The 26,101-nt window shown below is 36.5% G+C and overlaps 1 protein-coding gene across 11 annotated transcripts in view; it reads left to right on the top strand.

The window, feature by feature from the left end:
• Window positions 1-2,536: 2,536 nt before the first annotated feature.
• TRIM9 (tripartite motif containing 9) overlaps window positions 2,537-26,101 on the top strand; it is a 1,161,212-nt gene continuing 1,137,647 nt past the window's right edge. For all 11 annotated transcript variants that reach the window (XM_044074318.1, XM_044074311.1, XM_044074319.1 and 8 more), the window contains exon 1: window positions 2,537-3,526. In XM_044074318.1, coding sequence (XP_043930253.1) covers window positions 2,702-3,526 — 825 coding nt within the window. In that variant the 5' untranslated portion in view covers window positions 2,537-2,701. The remainder of the gene's footprint in view (window positions 3,527-26,101) is intronic.

The raw sequence follows: 26,101 nt of genomic DNA, 5'->3' as shown, positions 1-26,101 counted from the left end.
ACATACTTAAATACTAACTGGCAGCAGCGGTGCATATTGTAAGACTAAACCTCTGGCTGTCACAGTCATTAGTTGGGTTTGTTGATATGTACTACAGTATTAAAATAACTTAGTAAACATGACTATTAAAAAAGAAATCCACCCAAACAATAAGAGACAATACTCTTAAACTGGTCCTATAGCTTTAGCATACAGGCCCTATAGCTTCAGCATACAGGACAAAAGTGCAGTGGAGCATCATGGGCAAGGTACGGTACAGGAACAGTACTGAACACCAGAAAAGTGCAATCGCTGTAATGCAGAAGGCATGCAATACAAAAAAGTCTGTATGGAGTGTAATGATGAGTCTTATAAAAATCACATGCAAAAACATATGACCAGTAGGGACCACTGAAGCCACAGCATACAGCATATGAAAATGTCATCAACACATGATAAATTTTCACAAAATACAGGATTCAGGAAGCAAAAACAACCAAGAACTAAAAAAAAAATGCTTCTGGAACCCCAGCGCGAATGACGAGACTTAAGATCATGAGGTCAAGTTGATTAATAAGACACATTTAATTCAGTAACAACAAATAACAAAAAGCAAAAATAGTTTACCATTTTTCACACATAAAACCTAAAGGCTTTCATCCCACACAACTTCATAAGGGACTTCTTCAGAACTGATACCATTCCTTTTTATACTCAATATAATTAATTAAAATCACATACTAATTTATATTGGTTAAATTCTTTGTATTTGTAATCATTTTTATGTCTTATTTTGTTATTGTTAATTATTTTTGTTATATATTTTTCAATTATAAACTGACTTGGTTGGGTGAATAATTCATCTTGTGATTTTAATTGATTATATTGGCTATAAATCAGCTGAGCAATGAAGGGGGTCAGTTCTGAAAACGTTCCTTATGAAGTTTTGTGGGACAAAAGCATTTAGGTATTACGTGTAAAAAAGCTAAACTATTTCTGTTTTTTTTTTTGTTATTTGTATTTACTGAATTAAAAGTGGCTTATGATTTAACTTGACCTCATGGACTTCAGCCTCTTCTTTTGCGCTAGGGTTTCAAAAGCATTTTCGTTTGGCACATGATAAAACTTCCAATGAAATAGCAGGATGACCCTGGAAGGGGCATGCTGAGATATGCTGAAATGGAGTGATGCAAATGTGGCATTAAAGACATGGAAACCACATGCAGTATATAAGAAATGGGAAAGACAATGAGATGCAGAAAAGCAACAGTAGATGTTACAGAAACAGCATCCAGATACACATGTGGATATTCTGAACATCACATAAGCATGATGCAATATGAAAACAGAGTGGCACATGCAATACAGCAATTGTACAGGTTGCACAGTGCAACACATAAAGGCATGAAGGCAAGGCCCGCATCAGTGCTATGTCATCTCTAGCATTAGTAAATAGCATCCATTTATAAACGAGGTCTAAAATCGCCAACAAGCATGACCTTTGGGAGCACAAGCAATTAAACTGTGTCATTACCACATGTCAGCAGCATTTGTCACACAGTACTCAAGTAGGACAGAGATGCCCACTAAACATCAGACAAATGAAATCACTAGCATACAAGTTGAACCATACATGGAAACACAATACAAACGTGTTTTAAACATACTTTATATAATAATCAACAAAATTGACATAACTGTTCCCTAACTTCATTTTCAGTGAGTCCAATAGAGTTTATGTACAGGAGAAATAAAGATAAAGTGAAATTTTAAAAAAAATGATGTTTCCAGCTGAGGAATGTTCCTGGGGAAAAAAGCTAATTATCTTATTCCCTCCCACTCCTTCACTTTTATATATAAAGAGAGTTAGAGGGAGAGAGGAGAGGTGCTAGCTATTACTGTAGTCATTTAATTTTGCATTTGTTAATTGTATGCCAAATGGTCCAAGGACCATTTTCATACTCAATCTGGCCAAGATGAACAAATATGCATATAATAAACAGTATTACGTCTATATAAGGTAACAGAATTTGCTGCTATATACAACATACACAATCATGTTACCGTGTTTCTACAAACTGATTGTATACAACTGTGTTAAAGCATTTCTTGCAAATGAGATACTTCATCCTGTTACAGGGAATACGAAACGTTATGTTAGATGCTCTTCATTTTTTATTTTATTTAAGCCGCTACTAGAAACATTACCGATACCGCAGTGATTATAATACACACCAGTGCGACTACAAGCAGATCATTTGTTGGGTGAGGCTGTTGGTAGAAGACTAAAACCTGTAACCCAGGTATTGCCTGCTCATTCTGTTAGACCAGCAGCAGTGCAGTAGCGCATTAAAGAGAAAAAATGGACAGAGAATTGTATTTTCCACTGCTATTCTTAACATGTACTGCCAATTGCACAGATGTACCCAGTTCCGACTAGGTAACGCCCAGTTTAGATTGACGGTCATGGCAACCAGTTGCGGCTCTCACCCCGTGAATGACGTAAGGGAAGGGCCTGGCTCTAATGCTGGATGCAGTTGCTTGGTTCTCATCTAGGGTCCAGGAGCAGCAGCTAGCGGACCTCTTATTTTTTCGGAATATTGGAGGATACATTGCCGTTCGTGGCCCTAGTATTGTAACTGCATTTCACCTGCAAAGGCATTAGCCGCATCTTTTTTCCTTCTCAAGAGAACGGAACCCTATTTATCTAAAATTTCTCCCTATGGAAGAAATGGAAGAAGAATTAAAATGCCCTGTTTGCGGTTCTTTTTACCGGGAACCTATTATATTGCCTTGTTCTCACAATCTCTGCATGGCTTGCGCTCGAAATATTTTGGTTCAGACTCCTGAAACAGAATCACCACAAAGCCGGCGGGCGTCGGGGATATCTGACTATGACTACCTGGACCTGGACAAAATGAGCCTGTATAGTGAGGCGGATAGTGGTTATGGCTCCTATGGGGGGTTTGCTAGTGCCCCCACTACTCCTTGCCAGAAGTCACCCAACGGAGTGCGTGTGTTTCCCCCTGCAGTTCCTATCCCTCCTCCAGTACACCACCAGTCTGCCACTACACTAGCCCCGATCCCCCGCAACTCCTGCATCACTTGCCCGCAGTGCCACCGCAGTCTGATTTTGGATGACAGAGGGCTCAGAGGATTCCCAAGGAACCGTGTTTTAGAAGGGGTGATCGACAGGTACCAGCAGAGTAAAACATCCGCCTTAAAGTGCCAACTATGTGAGAAGACCCCAAAGGATGCTACAGTGATGTGCGAGCAGTGCGATGTTTTCTACTGCGACCCTTGTCGCCTGAGGTGTCACCCGCCTCGGGGGCCCTTGGCTAAGCACCACTTGGTGCCTCCTGCTCAGGGGCGAGTCAGCAGGAGGCTCAGTCCCCGAAAGATTTCTACCTGCACTGACCATGAACTGGAAAATCACAGCATGTACTGTGTGCAGTGCAAGATTCCGGTTTGCTACCAGTGTTTGGAGGAGGGCAAGCACTCCAGTCATGAAGTGAAGGCTCTGGGAGCCATGTGGAAACTACACAAGGTGAGTGAGCACTCTTGTCATTCTCATGTTATAAATTCCAGTTCTTCTGGCTCTAGCAAATTTTTAGTACAGGTATGAAAAACATTTTTGTGTGGCAAATTTATCGACGTTACATAAAAAAACTTCACCGGCGTAGCTTATGCATTTGCAAAATGGAAGCGGGGATTGCATGATACAATACGGGAGCAAAGTGAATCTTTTAAGTTAGGAAATAGCAAGATTCTCTGCTCTCCTCCTAACACTGGGCGAGGTATTTGGGCCTACTGGATAAACAAGGCTGTGTATAAGTGTAGCATCAGTAGACATTGAACCAGTTTCCAGGACAGTGTCAGAAAGCTGTAATTCAATGGTGTGCATGTTTAGATTATTTAATTTTATAATCAGGCACATGTAGCCAGGCAATTCCATTTTTAATGTATAAACTTTTATTGCTGCCCCCACCCCACCTGGCATTTAAAAATGAACACATCTCTGAAAATGATATTCCTTCTCATGCAAATAATAAATGTATGTGGCTCACTTTCATATGTCCTCCCGAAAAATATGTTTTTTTTTGTTAGCAATAGTCTCTCTGAAAGTGAGCTATGCACCTGTTGTTGTGTGTATTAATTTAGACAAAACTACTATAAAACATTGACACCTCTGTGTCAATAACCTGGCATAGAAAACTACAATGTTCCTAGGTGATGCTCAGAAAAAAATGCCTGGCTACACCCTAGGAGGTAATAAACATAAGCTACCATGTTCCAAGTGTTATAAACATGCAGGTAATTCCAGCTTAAAATAATGCACAACATGGGCCAATACATGTTTGAAGAAATTCATAGCCACAGAAATCACCAATTATTTGCCTTTTAGCCATTCTCACAATTGCCCACAATTCACTGGTGTGTCTTTTGTAGAAAAGATGTTGGTAGCATACATTGTGTAGCAACCTGGTATTCTAGAAGATTTTTTGCCTCTGCTGATGAAATCAATGAATGTCCATGTGTGAGTGCATCTAGGAGGCAGGTAGCAGATTTATGTTGTTGTGCATCAATGGGTAGATTTAACAGTGGTCAGTATTCACTCATGACAGTGAGGGCGGGAAGAGCACAGCAGCTGTTTTAGCAACAAAAATATACATTTTGATCCATACTTCTCAAGCTTTTTTCAGCAAAATGTGTAACACAGTTTCTGATAGCTGTGCAGAGTGTGTGGCAACTGATCTAACTTGAAACTAACTGGAAGTATAAAGCACAGTAGAATTAAAAGTGGCATTGTTTACACTGCTGGAGTATATACTGCAGACTATGACTAGTAATTATTAATTTATGATATAAAAACTCACAAGAAAATGGAGGTTTAATAATGCAGAGGGGCTTTAGAATAAAATATGTGGCACATTTGAAAATGCATGACAATTGAGAGCATATATTGGACCCTGAAAATGATTTCTCCTACTCCTCTGCAAGGAAGTAAAACATATCTAGCTCAGAAGATATTATCCTTTTCTGAGTACTTCCAAATTTCAAATGCACTTCAGTTGGGTAAGTGGATGCATAAAGGGAAATTTACTGCCAGTACACCCTACTAGTATTCTTCAGATGCTGATCTTGTACAACATTTTTGGACCCGGTCCAGTTTGTAGAACCCTCATGATTTTGTACAACTAGGCATCATAGGAGACCTTCAGCTATGTTTGAAAAGGAGTTGTACTTTCAGTCAGAGGCTCTGATGTGCAGTTGTATATTCTGTCACTGATAAATCAAGTGGGAAAGAAAGAAGAACACACCTACTTCCCAGTGAGATTATTTAAAGTACCTTTGGAGTGCCGTTAGCTGGCATGCATTTGGTTACCTTGTTGTCCATGAGCAGATATTCCATAGTAATATCTTGTACTGCTAATGAGCTTGGTAATGTCAGTGAACCACAAATCTCCCCAGCTGTGTAACATTTGAGCAGTATACAAGGATCAATTAACACAAAACTAATTGCTTTTATAGAGAATGAAGTCCTCATTGAGACCCAGAACTGCATCCCATTTGATATCTAACATATTTTTGTTACCATTCCCTGTGCTGAAATGCTAAACAGGTGATGTCATCAGCATGTGTCCTTCTGATGCATGAAAAAGAGAACATTTTTGAGTTCCAGGCATAGACAGAGTTATATGCTTATAGTGGTATTGCATATTCTTTAATTTGTATTGAATTAAATGCTTTTGTATTTGTTTATTAATTTATTTGGCATATAAATGCACTGCTGAACAAATTCTTATATATTAAAGCCTTGTTGCATGCATGACTTGAGTATGTTCATATATACAAAAAGAAAGATGGACAAGCATACATCAGAGTTTCACATAACGTAAGTAAATCTGGATATACCCCTTTTTTGGATATAGAAAATAGCATTGATGCAATATAAAATACTCTTATTGGTCATACTTACTGAAAACAAAAAATAAATAAATAAATAAAAATGATTAATGGGCCTATTGTAATGGAAATCCAATAAGAAAAGGGGTTTCTTCCACATTCTTTTAGAACACTGCACCATAATAGCTGCAGTACAGACTGGAATAGTGGGCATCGCTGCTATTATAATGGGATAAAATGAATGGCATGTGATTTACTGGAGCACTTGTCAGAGGTAACAAGGCATCAAGTATAGTTGCAGTGTCACTTCTAATATCAGCCTTCTCAGCATCCATAATGAATCAAATATTATTTATAAATCACCTCTCGAAGTGTTAAGACACTGTGCAGAAGATAAAGCAAAAATAACTTATAATTCACACAGACTGTAAAAAAGATACATTAAGAGATTATAACAATGATTTTCAAAACAAGGAAAACAAATTATGTAATAATGAAAACTTACTTAAGCAAAAATATCTTCAGATCATTAGTTTTGTTTTCTTGCTCAATACATAATTTTAATTTAATAGTCAATGAATGTTAGTTCTTGCTAAATATATATAGAAGGACAGCTACTATATCATGTTAGTGAAGTATTGGTGCCCATAGCAACAGAAATAGAGTGGTCATCATTGAAGCATCATTTTTAAATTATAAATGAGTTGTTATTTAACAATAGCATAAAGAGCACAAATTCATATACATTTGAATGTGAAACAAACACAGTACAAGTCTTCATGTGAAAAAGACATACAATAACAAAAGTGTGCTGTTTTGTGGATTCCTTTCATCATTCAAGAGATGTTTCCTAATTCTGTAGCTGTACATCAACAGCACCATTTATCACAAGGCTTAAAATTTCTTGTAGACACCTGCAGGGAAGAAAATAGAAAAGCAGGTCAATCTGTTTACCCTTGCACAAAAATCCCCTCAAAACAATGCCCTTTTGAAAGGAACAGCATGTTTTCTTCTTGTTTAAAGATAAAAGAAACATTGGTTCTAAGGCACTGCTGAATGTACATCTTTATGTGAACCTGCAATGAAAAAAAAAACTGCTGAAGAAGGTAGAAGAAAAGAATAAGAGGCAAATGCACAGAAGTAATAATGGCAAATGCACAGAAGTAATAATGGCAAATGCACAGAAGTAATAATGGCAAATGTACAGAAGTAATAATGGCAAATGCACAGAAGTAATAATGGCAAATGCACAGAAGTAATAATGGCAAATGTACAGAAGTAATAACGGCAAATGTACAGAAGTAATAATGGCAAATGCACAGAAGTAATAATGGCAAATGTACAGAAGTAATAATGGCAAATGCACAGAAGTAATAACGGCAAATGCACAGAAGTAATAATGGCAAATGTACAGAAGTAATAACGGCAAATGTACAGAAGTAATAACGGCAAATGCACAGAAGTAATAATGGCAAATGTACAGAAGTAATAACGGCAAATGTACAGAAGTAATAATGGCAAATGTACAGAAGTAATAACGGCAAATGCACAGAAGTAATAATGGCAAATGCACAGAAGTAATAATGGCAAATGTACAGAAGTAATAATGGAAAATGCACAGAAGTAATAATGGCAAATGCACAGAAGTAATAATGGCAAATGTACAGAAGTAATAATGGAAAATGCACAGAAGTAATAATGGCAAATGTACAGAAGTAATAATGGAAAATGCACAGAAGTAATAATGGCAAATGCACAGAAGTAATAATGGCAAATATACAGAAGTAATAATGGCAAATGCACAGAAGTGATATGGAGATGAGATCGAAAATGGCTAAAACAGGAAAGGATTACATTATTTCATCCTTCCTTTATTTATGTTTTCCTTCTGGTCAAACTGAGTTACACTGAAATGCAATATTAATATTAAGAGTATATAAAAGCATCAATCAGTGTTATAGTACTTTTCACCTCTGAACATTGCACTTCTAGTGTCAGTGTTTAACTAAGAAAATGTTACTATTTTGGAGACTGTTTTTTTTGGAATACATGTATATTTCATGCTCATATCAGTTCTAATATCTTTTCCAGATATCCCATGCCTATTCTCACATCCAGTTTCCTAATTGTAGTTGAGTACTAAGTCATGGACAACAGTCATGAGGTAAATATATTATAGCATTACGGATAGAAGTCATGGTAATGGCAGTATGGTATTTCAGTGGTGAAGGATTCTGGTTTACATCTTTAGGGGCTGGGGTTCAATCCCAACCTAGTATGTCTCTCTGGAGCTTGCATGCTTGTTTAGTGATACTATTTCTTTTTTTCTTTGCATTCCGGTTTTCATATATCTCCCCAAAACATGCTGACTGATTGGTTATAGTTAAATGTGCTAACATATGTTGCACCAGTACTTACCCTTTGTACTAATACCATGAGAGAAAGGGGTATGAGAAAGAACAGTTGAATTAGTCAATTAACAAATAAATTAATTAAAAATTGTCTTAAGGTAAAATATTGTTCTTCGCAATAATGTAGAATCATACTTCGGCCTACTTGAAATCTGCATGTCTTCCCATTTGTTGCCTACATTCTAAAAAAAAAATATTTCAGTAAATGGTTATTAAATCTGAAATGTTAATAAAGAATATTTTCATTTAACAAATTGAATAGATTGATAGTTTTACTTCAAAGAACCATTTTAACAGCAACATTCCATACTGTCAATTTTACCTGAAAGATTGCAGTGTCCTTTATATAGATTTATTGCTGCCAGTGAATTCCCTTCCTCCCACTACAGATTACTGCAGGGGCACATGTAATGTTGTGTTGCAGTTCTGGGTAAACATCTGAGACACAGTTGCACAGAAATATTCCAAATATACTACTACAAGACACATGGAGCACTAATTCAAGGATAAAATAAGTGTTTTCTTGTATGTGTGTGTGTGTGTGTGTGTGTGTGTGTGTGTGTGCGCGTGCATGTGTGTGTGTGAAGTTAAAATGTCTGTAAGGTTTTGAGGGGTCCCATTCTTATGTGATATTCTAATACTGAATGCCAGAAGTGCCTAGTTCTGACAGGAATTTTTATTAAAGTAATATTTTTATTTATAATATTTCCTGTTTGCCTGCAGATTGCATTTGATTATTCCAGAAAAGATTATTTATTCGCACTTCTTTTGTTAACGGTGACACACTTGTTTTTGTGATCTGTGGCTCACTTATTCTCTGACTGATATGTGTCAGAGCAATGGTGTAATAGAAAATAACTTACATTAAAGGATGAAAGAAAGAGTGCTGACATTTTAGGAAGAAGGCTGAAATGATAAGGATAATATTTGCATTTTACTCCATGCACAAGTCACTGTCTAGTTCTTGTTGTAATTAATTTTCAACTTGAAGCTGTCCAGTGTAGGACTGTGGGACAGTGATAGGCAACTGATAATAAAAAGTTGTTACATGCTAACTAAAGTGTTGAAAGGAATCATAATAACTGAAAGATGTTTCTGCTCTTAGATTTTCTGTTTTCCACTCCACAGACCTGTTAAATTTAGATTTTTTGTTTTCCACTCCACTACCCTTTTAGATTTTCAGTTTCATTTGCCACAGCCTTGTTAGATTTTCTTCACATCCATGTTATATTTCCTGTTTTTAACACCACAGCCCTGTTAAATTTATATTTTCTGTTTTCCACTCCGTATCCGTTAGATTTTCTGTTTTCAACTCCACAGCCCTGTTAGATTTTTAGTTTTCCACTCTCCTGTCCTGTTACTTTTTTGTTTTGTTTTGTTTTATTCTTTCTAATCTATGTACTCTCATTTTATATAGCATAGTACCAGAGATAGCAGGTAGGAAGTGCCAAGTGGCAACTCAGTGGAACTGTTGGTTGTTTCATCATCTGAGAGCTTTAAGCATTTCTTTCTTAACAGAAGGCACTGCTTAACTAATGGCATAATATCAGTGTTGTATGAACGTTACTCTTTTAGCCAAGTAACAACTTCTGCTAAACAAGGTGCTGCTGTAGAAGTTACATTTTATATTTGAAAGGTGTAGGGCTAGATGGCTTGGTACCCTATAAGAGCAATAGTCCTTAATAACAAAATAAAAGGAAACTGTTGCAGTATATTAAACTTGAATTAATTATAAATACTAGTTGATGTGTCAGCCATATGATCATGCCAAGAGTTTTTGTGCTGGTCTTTTTGCCTTTGTCTATTGTTAACTCTTAAAACAGCATGGAAGGGAGGAGTGTGAAGGGGGTACCTCATCAGAATGTGAGTGACTTTTGTTTATTACAATACATTTGTGTCTAAAAAGTTTAAATGTTTAACAAATTATATTAATAAGTTGACTGTTGTGTTTATCAGGTATGGTAGATACTTCAGAACTATGTAACAAGAGATAATATGATATAATGGTACTGTAAACATAACTGTGAATAAATCATGGTAAATGATTTGAACTAGTAAAACTGCAGGGAAACCCTGCTTCAAATGTAAAGAGAAAGCTTCAGAGTAGAAATAACTGTCCTGTTTTCACAAGCTGAGCTCAGTGTCCGGTCATTACATCAAATGGACATGTGTACTGGCCAAAGTACCATACCTCTCAGCTGTCTGTGATTTTTGCCTTGTCCCTCATATTTTTTTTTTTTTTTTGGTAAATCACTGAGGATTAGAGTCAGTCAATATTGCCAGACATTACTATTTCATACTTAGTATTCTGAAAAATGCAAATTGATGCAAAACCTGTTGGTCTATTAACTTTTAAAGTAAGTTAAAATTTAATATTTAAAAATGCCCCTGATTTACAGAGAGCTGAGCCACTGTGCTACTTGACCCTTTCAGTGTAAAACCATTGGTTCAACCCTCAGGAAATAGGCTGCTTGCCTGGGATAGCCTATCTGTATTTAGATGGCTGTGGCTACTATGATACATGCGGCTGAAGCTTAAAGGCTGGCGGTCCAGTGCTCTCTGAGATAGCTTTGGGGTGTGTACTTATGTTGGAATAGCCACTGAAGGGGAGCATGATTTCTGATCAGGATAAAGTCTTTTCCTAAGACATAATATTTCACAGGGTGAGGGACCACTTAATGGCTAGACACTCCTTTTTGCTGTCAAGTAGTACTTCTCAGTATTACTAAGCTTCCTACTAATATAGCAGATGGAGTTTTCCTTCCCCTCTGCAACCTGAGACAGAGCTATGTCTATGCCTACCTCCAAGGCACCCATGTTTACTAGAAAAAATTCTAACACTCAGTAGGTACGACTATGGGCTGTGATCATGGCATGTTCTTTAGTTGTCTAAATAATTTTTTGTGAGTTTGTCCACTTCACCTTTAGTGGAGTTAAAAAATGAGCAATACTTGCAAAACCAGGAATAAACATCTAGTAATAGCTAGCCTGTACCTAAAAAACTTTCACATTATTTGTATCGGATAATGTGGGACAAATTTGCACTGCTTCAAGTTTTTCTGCTTGTGGTTTTGCAGGTGTGTGTAGGTTAGGGTTATGGGGGGGTTAGGTGAGTTAGGATTAGGGCGCGGGTGAGGTGAGTGTGCGATAGTGACGGACCTTAGGGTTGGGTTAAGGTAAGTGGATAGCTAGTAGTGTATGTAAAATTTAGTTTAGGTTTAGGTGTAGGATTTTAAGTGTATGTGTGTGGATTGCTGTTTTTTGTGTGTGTTTGTGTTGTGTGTATGTTTCTCGGAATAGCAATTTCTTTTCCCTGGGAAAAAAATCGCTATTCTGACTGTTCGATGTTTGCAGATTTCAGTGTTTAGGGTTTGATATTATAACATTCGATCTTTGTAGATTTCGATGTTATAATATAGACCCGTTTTTTCCTTTTGTCACATGTATGCTTAGCACTTGAATTTTCTGCTTACTAGTTTTATGCTTGCAAATATATTGTAGTTTTACAAGTGTAATCATGCTTCCCAAGTCTAGCAACCCTAGTAATTCTTTGTCTTTTTTATGATAGTGCATTTCATAAGTTTGGTTTTAGCATATTGACAAAAGGCAAATTCTTCATGTCTAACTCTTAGCCATTCAGCTTTATCCCACTCAGTATATTCTTAGACCCGTCTTGTTTAACTGCTGACAAGTACTGATAGTTTTTGCCGGCATAGTGTTATTGTCTTTCAACAAATTGGTTCAAATGATGGCAATGTCATCTTAGTTACAGTTTAGGAAGTACATTTAGGTCAATACTTACTGTTAACCATTTGTTCATGCAAGCCTGAGTTAGAATCTTTAATTTCACCTGATAACAAATACTCTCTTGTAGCAACTACTTGTTCAGAAGACTTAACATCATAGTGGTCACTTTATTAACTTATTAGGGTGTACCCTCTTTAATTTACCCATAAGCCAAAATGAAAAAAGCACATTATTTATATGAGGTTCTAGCCACAGTTCCAAAATATATAGTAAATCTGCCATTAGTCATCGTATTAGCTTGTCCCTCAAAACTTTCCAGCTATGAAATTTACAAGACAGTATACCAGCTGATTCCTTGTCCATGCTAAAATCATGTGTTTCTGTTTCTTGTAATCATACATATCAAAGTTTTCCAAGTCCATGTAAGTTATCACTGAAACAAGAGAATTGTACCCTATCAGTCTGGGACCAGCTTTTCAAAAGGTGTGTAGATAAGCCTCCATTCCAGGCTTTGTCAGGATTGAGTTGAGCCTATGTACTCCATGTGAGGTGGATGATTTATCAAGGAGTTAAAATCTGCTCCTGGAAGAATAGCAAAGGTTGATCTGTGATAGCACATCTCTCTTGGAGGGAGATCAAATATAGGGCAGTTCCTTTGTCAAAGGTTGCAAACCTCTCATGAAGACTGATTAAGTGCTGTGAAGTGCAATACATTTTTCACAAAGAACAACCATGAATTATTTGGGTCATAGACCAACAGCCACACTTAAAGGCCAGCAGTAAATGTTGTTTTTTGTAGAGCATGGAATGCAATTATTATTCTCCAAAAATGGGAAACATGCAGGCTTCTTAAGCACTATTCTGATATCAGAAAGGTACACAACAAACTTTTTTTGTTATACACCCCAAAGCACTGGTAAGATTTGGTATCATACTATGGGCTAACAACAGACAGTGCCATTTAGCAAAGAACAGCAGTGGATGGTAAAACAGCTTTAAATGCTGTCAGATACTTCACAGGCATGCTTTATTTTTGCCTGCTATCTACTTGGTTGCAAACATTGTTTTACCAGTTTTTAAAGGCATTAGATGCAGGTAAAACACTTTGCACTCCTACACTTTTTTCTGGTACCTGGAGCAGGTAAAGCTTGATGCACTTCAAAGAATTATGATTAGGTCTCACTGATCATAACCTTTATTATGTTTCCTTGACATGGATGTTGAGATTCACATCAACAGCAATTTCTTAGCATCCAGTGTTTCAAATGGATAACAAGTTGGTTATGATCAGAGATCTAGTCATAATCCTCTATATTAATTTGCCAGGACTTCATTCAGTTTCTCCATGTTTTTAATAGAATCCCATTATCCATAGTCACAATGCACAAGAGCTGGTGTTTCACATAGAACCAGTTATGCATGGAGTGACTAACAAGCTCCTTAACACAGCAGAAGTTTCTGCTTTAATTTAGTACTCTGTAGGCTGCCTGTAGTTGAGAATATAACTCAAACAAGCAGACAGCTTTTCGGACTTTATCAGTATAAGACAGAACTGTGTTTTGCTAACTGAAAACAATAGTGGAATAGATTGTTTCTTTTGTATCAAACAAAACAGTCACTGGGGTCTGCTTTCCAGTGTAAAACATATATTTAACAAACAAAGCAGTAACTAGGGTCAACTTTCCAGTGTAAAATGTATATTTCTGGCAAAGAATGAATTAAAGAAACACAGTCATATCCTGAGTATTATTGGCTAGGCTTGTATAGGCTCTTGTGCCATTAACTTAGTAATTACCTATGAAGCTGTGAATAATATAGACTACAGTCAACATAATCTGACCTCTCATCTTCCTGCTTTTAAGTACAGGTGAAAAGCAATATTTCTCTTATACTCGGATGCAGTATTCCATTAAAGACAGAACTGTGACTTAGTAGCTCACAAAATAAAACGAACATTGCTAACAGAATCCTCAGAATAATACAATGTAGCAGATCTCTTCACAATTCCATGAACAGGAAAATACAAAATAGCCTTTACATCTACACAGACAGTGATAAATATGTCTTTTTCTTTCAAGGATTCAGCTTCAGCTTTTTATGAAAATGTCCTCTTGATTGCCTTCCTGCATCCTTATGGTATACATAACTCTGTCTGCAATCATCTTGGGACCCTCTTCAGAGCCAAAGGTCACAGATCTCTCCTATATCAGTGTGCAGCTCTCCCTCATTAAGTGCAACCACCTTACTCATTCCTTTGTATCCTTAATAAGGCCATCCACCACTAAGCTATTTGAACAGTCTAAGCTATTACATTTAAAAGGACCAGTCACCAGTCTGCTATGATGAATGAGTATGTATATATATATATATATATATATAAATATAGATATATTTACTTGCAAAACAAGAGGGAGAGTATTTTAGAAGGGGCGTCTTGTTATTTATAGAACAGTGGTGTCACAATACCTCTTTGTTATTCCTGACTGAGTACCTAGCAGAGAGAATTTATTTTCTTCAAAAGTAATTCTGCACAGCAGCAGTATTGCTCAGAACTTGTTTTTAGAACATATATATTCTAAGGAATTAAAAAGTCATACCTGGTACATATGTTTGGTAAAGTAAAATTTACTTTATGACATATTACATTTCTGAAGTTACAGACACACTTAACAAAAGCTATGACAATGATTCTAGTTTTGTCATTTTAACTATTTCTGCTCTAAACTTTCAACATGTTTTTTTATATCATTGTATGTGTTTCATATAGACTATCACATTTTATACCAAGATATTATGTTCCATTATGTTGCTGAATTTTGGACTGGATCTCCTTATTGCTATGTCCTGTTAATGTAAAAAATCTTAATTTGTAGCACATTGTATCACATATGAAACATACTGGCCTTGTAAATTTTAGTGTACAGTTTTCTGGCAATTTTGGTGATATGTATCATATGAAGAATATAACTGTAATTTTTAAACAGAAAAACAGTATTCAGTCTTCATGGAATTATGAGAATAATAAAACTGTGAGAGGGAGAGAGCCATAAAACATGTCAGTGGAAAAGAACACAACATAGTTCACAAATTATTTAAATGTTATTGTAAAACAGTGAATTGACATTTCAGACTTGAACAGATCTTTCTAGTTGCAGTATCATTGTATAGGCATCTGTACAGTGTGTCAGTATTCCAAACAGACAAAGTAAAATAAAGGTAATGATTTTAAACCAGTCTTGCTTTCAAAAAAAATATGCACACACACACACACACACACACACACACACACACACACACACACACACACACATACAAACACACATGGTGGGAGAAAACCAGGTATAAGGGGGAAACCCATATGGACACAGAGAAAACTTTCAGCATTCATATAGATGGTAGGCAGAGATCAGAACTAAATCTTGGACTCTGAAACTGTGGTGCTGATATCTTAACTACTGAGATATCAGGTTGCACTAGATATTTTTATGATTTTCCTGAAGTGACTCAATGGAATTGAAAACGTTGAACCAGAACACTTTCAGCTTGTCCATTATTTATTCCGCTGTTAAAAGGTGATAACATGTACACATTGGAAAGTTATTGCCCAATTTATTTTAACCTGTCTCATAGGGAAATGGTATGAGAGTGAATTTTTTTCATTAATTTCTGAGGAGGTAAGACCTATCTCAGATATTTTTCAACATGTTTTTTCTTCGGGTAGATCATGCCTCACAAAGCTTCCTGAGTTTCTATCAAAATGGCTGGGAATCAGTGGATCTTGGTTTGTCAGTGGATGTGATTTAGATGACTTTTGCAAAGGCATTTGATTCTTTGTCTCATGGCAACATTCTTTATAGCTTGTGTAGCCTGGATATCAGTCAGTTTATAGTTAAGTGTATTAGTGAGATAATGAATGGGAGAACATTCAGAGTTAAAGTAGAAGACACCTTTTCTGAGCTGATGCAGAAATTAGATGGAGCTTCAGTTATTTATCATATGTATGTATGGTTTCCTACTGATTGTAAAACCACACTTAGTAAATTTGTAGATATCATGGAAATAGGAAAAATTATTAACTCAATTAAAGAACAAGAAAAGCTGCAAGGGTATCTCTAGACAAATTGCTGGACATGGCATTGAAGAAAATATGAAATTCAATGCCAATAAAATAAGCAGCACTGCACTTTGTTTTGCCATAATCTATGCATTTCGTAAGTTCTGGATAGTATTTTACTATCTAAACAGAATAAAGTTAAGGACTTGGGTATAACTGTGAATATTCATTTAAGCTAACTCTATACTTGTCATCATGAAGAGCTATGCAGTCATTAGGGATATACTGCACAGCATTTCAAGTCATGATGAGAGAGTATTGGTTTCTATCTATAAAGTGGTGGTTAAGCCTCATATTGAATTATGTGGTGTCACTAATGTTTATAGTCATTCATAGGTGACCAGGTTGGACATATGCAGAAGTTTTTACTAAAAAATGATTAGAGTGAACCATCTAAAATACAGGGATGAACTGCTGCTGATGTCAATGTACTCTATGAAGTATAGGTTGATATGTGGTGATCATGTAACCATAAATTAATGTTAAGACACTCTTGGTATGGAAAAAGTTATAGTACAAAGAATTATGCATTTTGTGAAGAACTTAGTTTATAATTTAACTTTGTGAAACATTTGTATTACAGGTCTGGTAAATTGTGGAATAACTTAGTAATTGCTATTAGAAAGGTACCTAGCCTTGATAATTTCAAGACTAGTTTGGACAAATGGTATGGTGATAGGGTTTATGAAATTAGTTGACTGGTGATAAACTCTTATAGTGTCACTTGATGTCCCCAGAGTTTCAGTTCTGCTGAGCATCTGACATTGAACTTAAAGTCAGTCTACAGTCAGAGTAGTATAGCTATTTTCCTGATATTCCTAGCAAATATTCTCATCAGTAAAAGGAACCCAACAAATTCATTCCACAAGGTTCCCCATATAATTGCATCCATTTGTTTACTATAGTAAATATAATCATTTATATCCTAACACTGTGGTGGTACTATGGTAAATCTGATCATTTATATCCTAACACTGTGGTGGCACTATGGTAAATCTGATCATTTATATCCTAACACTGTGGTGGTACTGTGGTAACTCTGATCATTTATATCCTAACACTATGGTGGTACTATGGTAAATCTGATAATTTATAGCCTAACACTGTGGTGGTACTATGGTAATCTGATCATTTATAGCCTAACACTGTGGTGGTACTATGGTAAATCTGATCATTTATATCCTAACACTGTGGTGGTACTATGGTAAATCTGATAATTTATATCCTAACACTGTGGTGGTACTATTGTAAATCTGATCATTTATATCCTAACACTGTGGTGGTACTATGGTAACTCTGATCATTTATATCTTAACACTGTGGTGGTACTATGGTAACTCTGATTATTTATATCCTAACACTGTGGTGGTACTATGGTAACTCTGGTCATTTATATCCTAACACTATGGTGGTACTATGGTAACTCTGATCATTTATATCCTAACACTGTGGTGGTACTATGGTAAATCTGATCATTTATTTCCTAACACTGTGGTGGTGCTATGGTAAATCTGATCATTTATATCCTAACACTGTGGTGGTACTACAGTAAATCTGATCATTTATATCCTAACACTGGGGTGGTACTATGGTAACTCTGGTCATTTATATCCTAACACTATGGTGGTACTATGGTAACTCTGATCATTTATATCCTAACACTGTGGTGGTACTATGGTAAATCTGATCATTTATATCCTAACACTGTGGTGGTACTATGGTAAATCTGATCATTTATTTCCTAACACTGTGGTGGCAGTATGGTAAATCTGATCATTTATATCCTAACACTGTGGTGGTACTATGGCAACTGTGATCATTTATATCCTAACACTGTGGTGGTACTATGGTAAATCTGATCATTTATATCCTAACACTGTGGTGGTACTATGGTAAATCTGATCATTTATATCCTGACTGTGGTGGTACTGTGGCAACTCTGATCATTTATATACTAACACTGTGGTGGAACTATGGTAAATCTAATCATTTATATCCTAACACTGTGATGGTACTGTGGTAACTCTGATCATTTATATCCTAACACTGTGGTGGTACTATGGTAAATCTGATTATTTATATCCTAACACTGTGGTGGTACTATGGTAACTCTGATCATTTATATCTTAACACTGTGGTGGTACTATGGTAACTCTGATCATTTATATCCTAACACTGTGGTGGTACTATGGTAACTCTGATCATTTATTTCCTAACACTGTGGTGGTACTATGGTAACTCTGATCATTTATATCCTAACACTATGGTGGTACTATGGTAACTCTGATCATTTATATCCTAACACGGTGGTGGTACTAAGTTAAATCTGATCATGTATATCCTAGCACTGTGGTGGTACTGTGGTAACTCTGATCATTTATATCCTAACACTGTGGTGGTACTATGGTAAATCTGATCATTTATTTCCTAACACTGTGGTGGTGCTATGGTAAATCTGATCATTTATATCCTAACACTGTGGTGGTACTACGGTAAATCTGATCATGTATATCCTAACACTGTGGTGGTACTATGGTAAATCTGATCATTTATATCCTAACACTGTGGTGGTACTAAGTTAAATCTGATCATGTATATCCTAACACTGTGGTGGTACTGTGGTAACTCTGATCATTTATATCCTAACACTGTGGTGGTACTATGGTAAATCTGATCATTTATTTCCTAACACTGTGGTGGTGCTATGGTAAATCTGATCATTTATATCCTAACACTGTGGTGGTACTACGGTAAATCTGATCATGTATATCCTAACACTGTGGTGGTACTATGGTAACTCTGATCATTTATATCATAACACTGTGGTGGTACTATGGTAACTCTGATCATTTATATCCTAACACTGTGGTGGTACTAAGTTAAATCTGATCATGTATATCCTAACACTGTGGTGGTACTATGGTAACTCTGATAATTTATATCCTAACACTGTGGTGGTACTAAGTTAAATCTGATCATGTATATCCTAACACTGTGGTGGTACTAAGTTAAATCTGATCATGTATATCCTAACACTGTGGTGGTACTAAGTTAAATCTGATTATGTATATCCTAACACTGTGGTGGTACTATAGTTAATCTGATCATTTATATCCTAACACTGTGGTGGTACTATGGTAACTCTGATCATTTATATCCTAACACTGTGGTGGTACTAAGTTAAATCTGGTCATGTATATCCTAACACTGTGGTGGTACTAAGTTAAATCTGATCATGTATATCCTAACACTGTGGTGGTACTAAGTTAAATCTGATCATGTATATCCTAACACTGTGGTGGTACTATGGTAACTCTGATCATTTATATCCTAACACTGTGGTGGTACTAAGTTAAATCTGATCATGTATATCCTAACACTGTGGTGGTACTAAGTTAAATCTGATCATGTATATCCTAACACTGTGGTGGTACTAAGTTAAATCTGATCATGTATATCCTAACACTGTGGTGGTACTATAGTTAATCTGATCATTTATATCCTAACACTGTGGTGGTACTATGGTAACTCTGATCATTTATATCCTAACACTGTGGTGGTACTAAGTTAAATCTGATCATGTATATCCTAACACTGTGGTGGTACTAAGCTAAATCTGATCATGTACATCCTAACACTGTGGTGGTACTAAGTTAAATCTGATCATGTATATCCTAACACTTTGGTGGTACTAAGTTAAATCTGATCATGTATATCCTAACACTGTGGTGGTACTATAGTTAATCTGATCATTTATATCCTAACACTGTGGTGGTACTATGGTAACTCTGATCATTTATATCCTAACACTGTGGTGGTACTAAGTTAAATCTGATCATGTATATCCTAACACTGTGGTGGTACTATGGTAAATCTGATCATGTATATCCTAACACTGTGGTGGTACTATGGTAAATCTGATTATGTATATCCTAACACTGTGGTGGTACTATAGTTAATCTGATCATGTATATCCTAACACTGTGGTGGTACTATAGTTAATCTGATCATGTATATCCTAACACTGTGGTGGTACTATAGTTAATCTGATCATGTATATCCTAACACTGTGGTGGTACTAAGTTAAATCTGATCATGTATATCCTAACACTGTGGTGGTACTATGGTAACTCTGATCATTTATATCCTAACACTGTGGTGGTACTAAGTTAAATCTGATCATGTATATCCTAACACTGTGGTGGTACTACGGTAAATCTGATCATGTATATCCTAACACTGTGGTGGTACTATGGTAAATCTGATCATGTATATCCTAACACTGTGGTGGTACTAAGTTAAATCTGATCATTTATATCCTAACACTGTGGTGGTACTATGGTAACTCTGATCATTTATATCCTAACACTGTGGTGGTACTAAGTTAAATCTGATCATGTATATCCTAACACTGTGGTGGTACTAAGTTAAATCTGATCATGTATATCCTAACACTGTGGTGGTACTAAGTTAAATCTGATCATGTATATCCTAATACTGTGGTAGTACTATGGTAAATCTGATCATGTGTATCCTAACACTGTGGTGGTACTATGGTAAATCTGATCATGTATATCCTAACACTGTGGTGGTACTATAGTTAATCTGATCATGTATATCCTAACACTGTGGTGGTACTATAGTTAATCTGATCATGTATATCCTAACACTGTGGTGGTACTATAGTTCATCTGATCATGTATATCCTAACACTGTGGTGGTACTAAGTTAAATCTGATCATATATATCCTAACACTGTGGTGGTACTATAGTTAATCTGATCATGTATATCCTAACACTGTGGTGGTACTATAGTTAATCTGATCATGTATATCCTAACACTGTGGTGGTACTAAGTTAAATCTGATCATGTATATCCTAACACTGTGGTGGTACTACGGTAAATCTGATCATGTATATCCTAACACTGTGGTGGTACTAAGTTAAATCTGATCATGTATATCCTAACACTGTGGTGGTACTATGGTAACTCTGATCATTTATATCCTAACACTGTGGTGGTACTAAGTTAAATCTGATCATGTATATCCTAACACTGTGGTGGTACTACGGTAAATCTGATCATGTATATCCTAACACTGTGGTGGTACTAAGTTAAATCTGATCATGTATATCCTAACACTGTGGTGGTACTACGGTAAATCTGATCATGTATATCCTAACACTGTGGTGGTACTATAGTTAAATCTGATCATGTATATCCTAACACTGTGGTGGTACTACGGTAAATCTGATCATGTATATCCTAACACTGTGGTGGTACTACGGTAAATCTGATCATGTATATCCTAACACTGTGGTGGTACTATGGTAAATCTGATCATGTATATCCTAACACTGCGGTGGTACTAAGTTAAATCTGATCATGTATATCCTAACACTGTGGTGGTACTATAGTTAATCGGATCATTACTATCCTAATGCTGTGGTGGTATTACAGGAGCTGAAGACTTCAACTTACTTGATGGTTTTCATAGAAGCTGCCAGAAGTAGCAGGATTAAGGCAGTTTTCCTTCCTCTTTTTTACTTCCATTCACTTCATGGACAAATTAGACAGTTAAAGAATATGTAACAAGATGAAATCATCCCAGAAATGGTAACATGCAGCTGTGTTGACGCTCTTTCCAGTAAATCTGAATGACCAAGCAATCCTACAAAGTATGTACACAAGAACCTAAAATAGGCTGTTGACAGCCCCAGCATTCTGAAACAATATGCAGGAATAGATTCTGCACTAATACTGGAATTAGAATTAGTCTATGAAGCAGTTTACTGGTGTAGATTTTCCAGTCTATAGAGGAGGTAACATGAAGGGGGGAACATAGCATGGTTTCCCTCTCAAGTGTCTGTGTACCACAGCCTAATTGCTTAAGAAATAGCCATTTTTCTCATGCCCTACATCTAAAAGTCATTACATAAAAGACCATTTACTTTTAGAAAATAATTATTGTTTGTTATCTGGCATAGATTTGTTTCTGAAAACATGAGTATATTGAGGTCCACCCTTGCACATAACTGTGAAGAAACCCGTAGATAGTAAAAGAAGTCACTCATCCATGCTGCTTAAACTACTCACAGATCCTTAACCTTTAATTCTACCATTTACATAAAGGAAAATCCCTAGTGTTTGTAACAAAAGCAGCTACTACCCCCCTGGATAAACAAACAGAAGAACACTCACTAAATACTTTTGATATATGGAAAATCACATGTAACAGCCTATGTATAATGATCAGATATTCTGAAGTGCTAATCCTCTTTAGTTTGTTAGTGTAACCATATGCAAATTAATCTCCAATACATCTCTTTCCTGTGGATGACATCTGGACCCTGCACATTTGGAATGAGGGATTAAAATGTTGCTGTTGCCACACAGCTGAGTAGGTCACAGTTTACCAAAAGACTGGCAGGAAAACATGCACCACCTGGTAACATAGAGACTGACTAGCCAGACACCCTTTAACTGTGAAACAGCAGTGCTGATGAACCCCCCCCTTCAGACTTCAGTGGTGCCTGTATAAATGCCCAGACCTAAGCTGGCAGTATACAATAACCACTGTTAAACTTTATGGAAATTAAAGGCATTTTAGGTAAAGAGCCATTTTATTTTTTTATCTGTGTCATTTTGAGCTCCATAAGGAAGTTCTGTCATTTCCACTTAAACAATCCTGCATGCAAACCATCTGTTGGAATCAAACATCAAATCCCTAATAGTCACTAGACTGGATGTTCTTCTTAGCAGGAGACAACAAAAGTAAAGAGGACTCCAGTCAAAAATAAACTGGACCTTAAAAGAAGGGGAAGAGTTGAAATTACCCAATAAGAACAGTAGTTTATAAGGATTAACCTTGTAGCCAATAGCTCAACCCATTTCCCAAGGACTGGTAAGGTGTTCTGTGGATCTCTATTCAACAACAACAAATCATCAGCAAATATGACCATTTCAGCCTAGCTCCCTGTTGAACTGTTGGTAATCGAAATGCCGAGTACTGACAAGCTGAAAAAAAGACCAAAACTACAAGAGAAGAGCAAATGTTGAACATCTCTTTCTCCTTTAAACTTCTTTTTTTTTCAGGGGGATAAGCCTCCCTGCAAGTCTGATAAGGGGTGTAAGCCTCTAACACCCCTTGAACTTATATATACCATCTCAGAAATTGCCATACCTTGGAGAAAAGAGAATATTTTGGGAAATGGTCATCTTGTACTTGGTATATGTTCATAGGTGTTTACTAGGTTAATGAGCACAATGGCCTTTTTAAGCCTAGCCTGCTTTTTCAGCCATTCAGAATCTGTATTTTGGGACCCATTCTAGCATGTCTCAACATTTCAAATGTTTACCTTTCAGCCTCCGTAAGTGTATGTGATGGTATATATACATGCGTATTTATGAATACTTATCTATCAACAAAAATCTTGGCTTTTTCTATATCAAATGAAACTGAAATAATAACAAAAGCAAATTGTTTGCTGAAAAACAAGTTTCTTTTTAGCTCCCATGCCCTTCACATCTCTAAATATACTAACTCCCAATGGCTGGCTGTGTGGTTTAGAAGGAGGAAGTTCTAACACTGACTAAGATGACCTCAGTTGTATGAACACCTTGGCCACTGAAAGAGCAGGGCAGAAGGATGGGAGTGAGTGGAGATATAGGATTGCCAGTCCAGGGATGGAGGTCACTTCCAGTCAGGCAGTGCTCCAGTGTAACTGGAGGTTTACAATGGAATTCATTAACTGGAGGGCATAGGTCTGGTGTCCCATGCTAGTGCTGAAAGCTCCCTGTGGGCAAATGTGTAGGAGCACATGCAAGGAGTGCATATATGTATGGGAAGTAGTTGGATGCTACACAGTGATGCTGTGCCTGCATCAGTCACTGGGGGAGTGAGCGTTTAGGACCTGTTAAAAATGCCCATCACATTAAAGAAAGACTTGGAGTGGGACCATCAGCAAACCACAAGAGTGGCAGTAGTATGAGACTGATATGACATTTATTAAGCAATTAAGCTGTAGAGTGGGTCTGTATGGTAATTTCAACTCCCTCCTGTGGGCCCATGGTCTGCTGGCTGGGACAGTTTACAGGGTGATATGGATGAGCCATTGGGTAGGAAAATAGTCTGCAGCAAAGGTGCCCTCATTGTTGTCTGGAAAACGGCCCTGTTGGGTAAGTCTTACCCTCATGCTGGGATGCTAAAGTCTGATTGTGGAAAGCTGGAAGGTGAGGTGACATGGGGACAAAACACTTAAAAATAAATAAATACATACATAAATGCATACATACACAAACTCCAAAATTGTACAGCTGAGTCCAGTGGGCATACCCAATTAACAAATAGGCAAAATGAAAAAAAAGGAAAGAAATAAAATAAAACTGGGGGGAAACTGCCTTCCCTGCACTATTAAATTCCCTGACTGTCACAAGTCACCACTGCTCTGCCACACAGTGTATCCCTAGACACCCATGGCTACTCACACATATCCAAACCTTTAAATACAGTAATGCCAAGCTTACATAAGAGTGCAGGTAACCAAATATTTATTTGGTAATACTGCTACTTAAACTTTTCCAACAAACAGACCACTAATAGCAATAGTAGTGTTAGACATAATTGATTCAATCAAATGTGATTGATTATAAAAGAATCGACTGACTGAGATGGATTCTTATTTAAGATAATACGTCCAGTGTGGGAAGACTTTATGGTCAGCAGGAACAAAGATAAAAAACATTTAGGAAAAAATAAAAATATACACTAACTCCAGCATCATGTAATGGTGTAGGCAAGTGAAAACTCCTTTACCTGCACTATGTGTTTTGACTGTCATAAATCTTCACTATCTCACTGATGTAGTGTGCCTGTTTTTAATTGCCTGCACTGTTACATGGCTTTTCCAGCAACTATATCTCAATCGAAGATAGTGACAGTGAACATGATGAATCTGATCAGTTTAGCTACACTTTTTGTGTTTTTGTATTATTTGTTAACTATGGTGGGTTTTTTAATGTTTTCTTTTCTTTTTTTTTTTTTTTTTTACTGAAGACTCACCTTTTTTATAAAAGACTGTATGAAAACCCAATGAAATTGTGAGCAAAACCACAAAGTACAAACACACAAAAAATCCCAATGCAGAAGGCAATACGAAAACCAGAGGCAGTACACCAGCAAATCTAAAATACAAAAGCTTTTATTAAAAGGTGAGCGCTTTCGTAGTGAAACCCACTGCTTCTTCAGACAACCAAACAGTACAGCAGTATACATTTAAATACTCAGATACTTCATTCATTATCTAATAAAAGACAAGTGCACATTTAAATAGCTAATCAAAATACATATCTTAAAACAGAAACTACAGCAATGCACTCATGGATATCACTTTAGTTTGTTGCAATTTTGCATGTTGTGGGAACTGGCTTAAGGTTGGGGGATATTATTAATAAAACTGAAAATATAGAGCTACAGTGGATTTTGCAGTTGGGGTCACATAGAGGACATGGGCTCAATGATAGTGTCCCCCTGAAACCCGCACTTAAAGCCAACAAACTAAAGTGATATCCATGAGTTCACTGCTGTAGTTTTTACTTTAAGATATGTATTTTAATTCGCTATTTAAATGTGCCTGCATAGGGCTTGTCTTTTATTGGATAATGAATGAAGTTCATGCATCACTCTCTCTCTTACACACACACATACACACACACACACACACACACACACACACACACACACACACACACACACACACACACACACACACACCTACATACTTCTTACATATCCCTGAGTTGATAAGAGCATCCCTGATGTCTTCTTTTATTTTTGTCTCTGTCCTCATAAATCTTGGATTTTTTCAGTCAGTTAATAATGACAGACATTATAGTTTCATTCCTCATAATATTATTAAAATGCATTGCGATGCTAGACGTGTT

This window comes from Protopterus annectens, chromosome 6.part0 (genome assembly GCF_019279795.1).
Source record: "Protopterus annectens isolate FY-2018-M chromosome 6.part0, PAN1.0, whole genome shotgun sequence".
NCBI lineage: Eukaryota > Metazoa > Chordata > Ceratodontiformes > Protopteridae > Protopterus > Protopterus annectens.
Note: the sequence above shows the minus strand (reverse complement) of the source record. Positions and strands in the feature narration are given on the sequence as shown.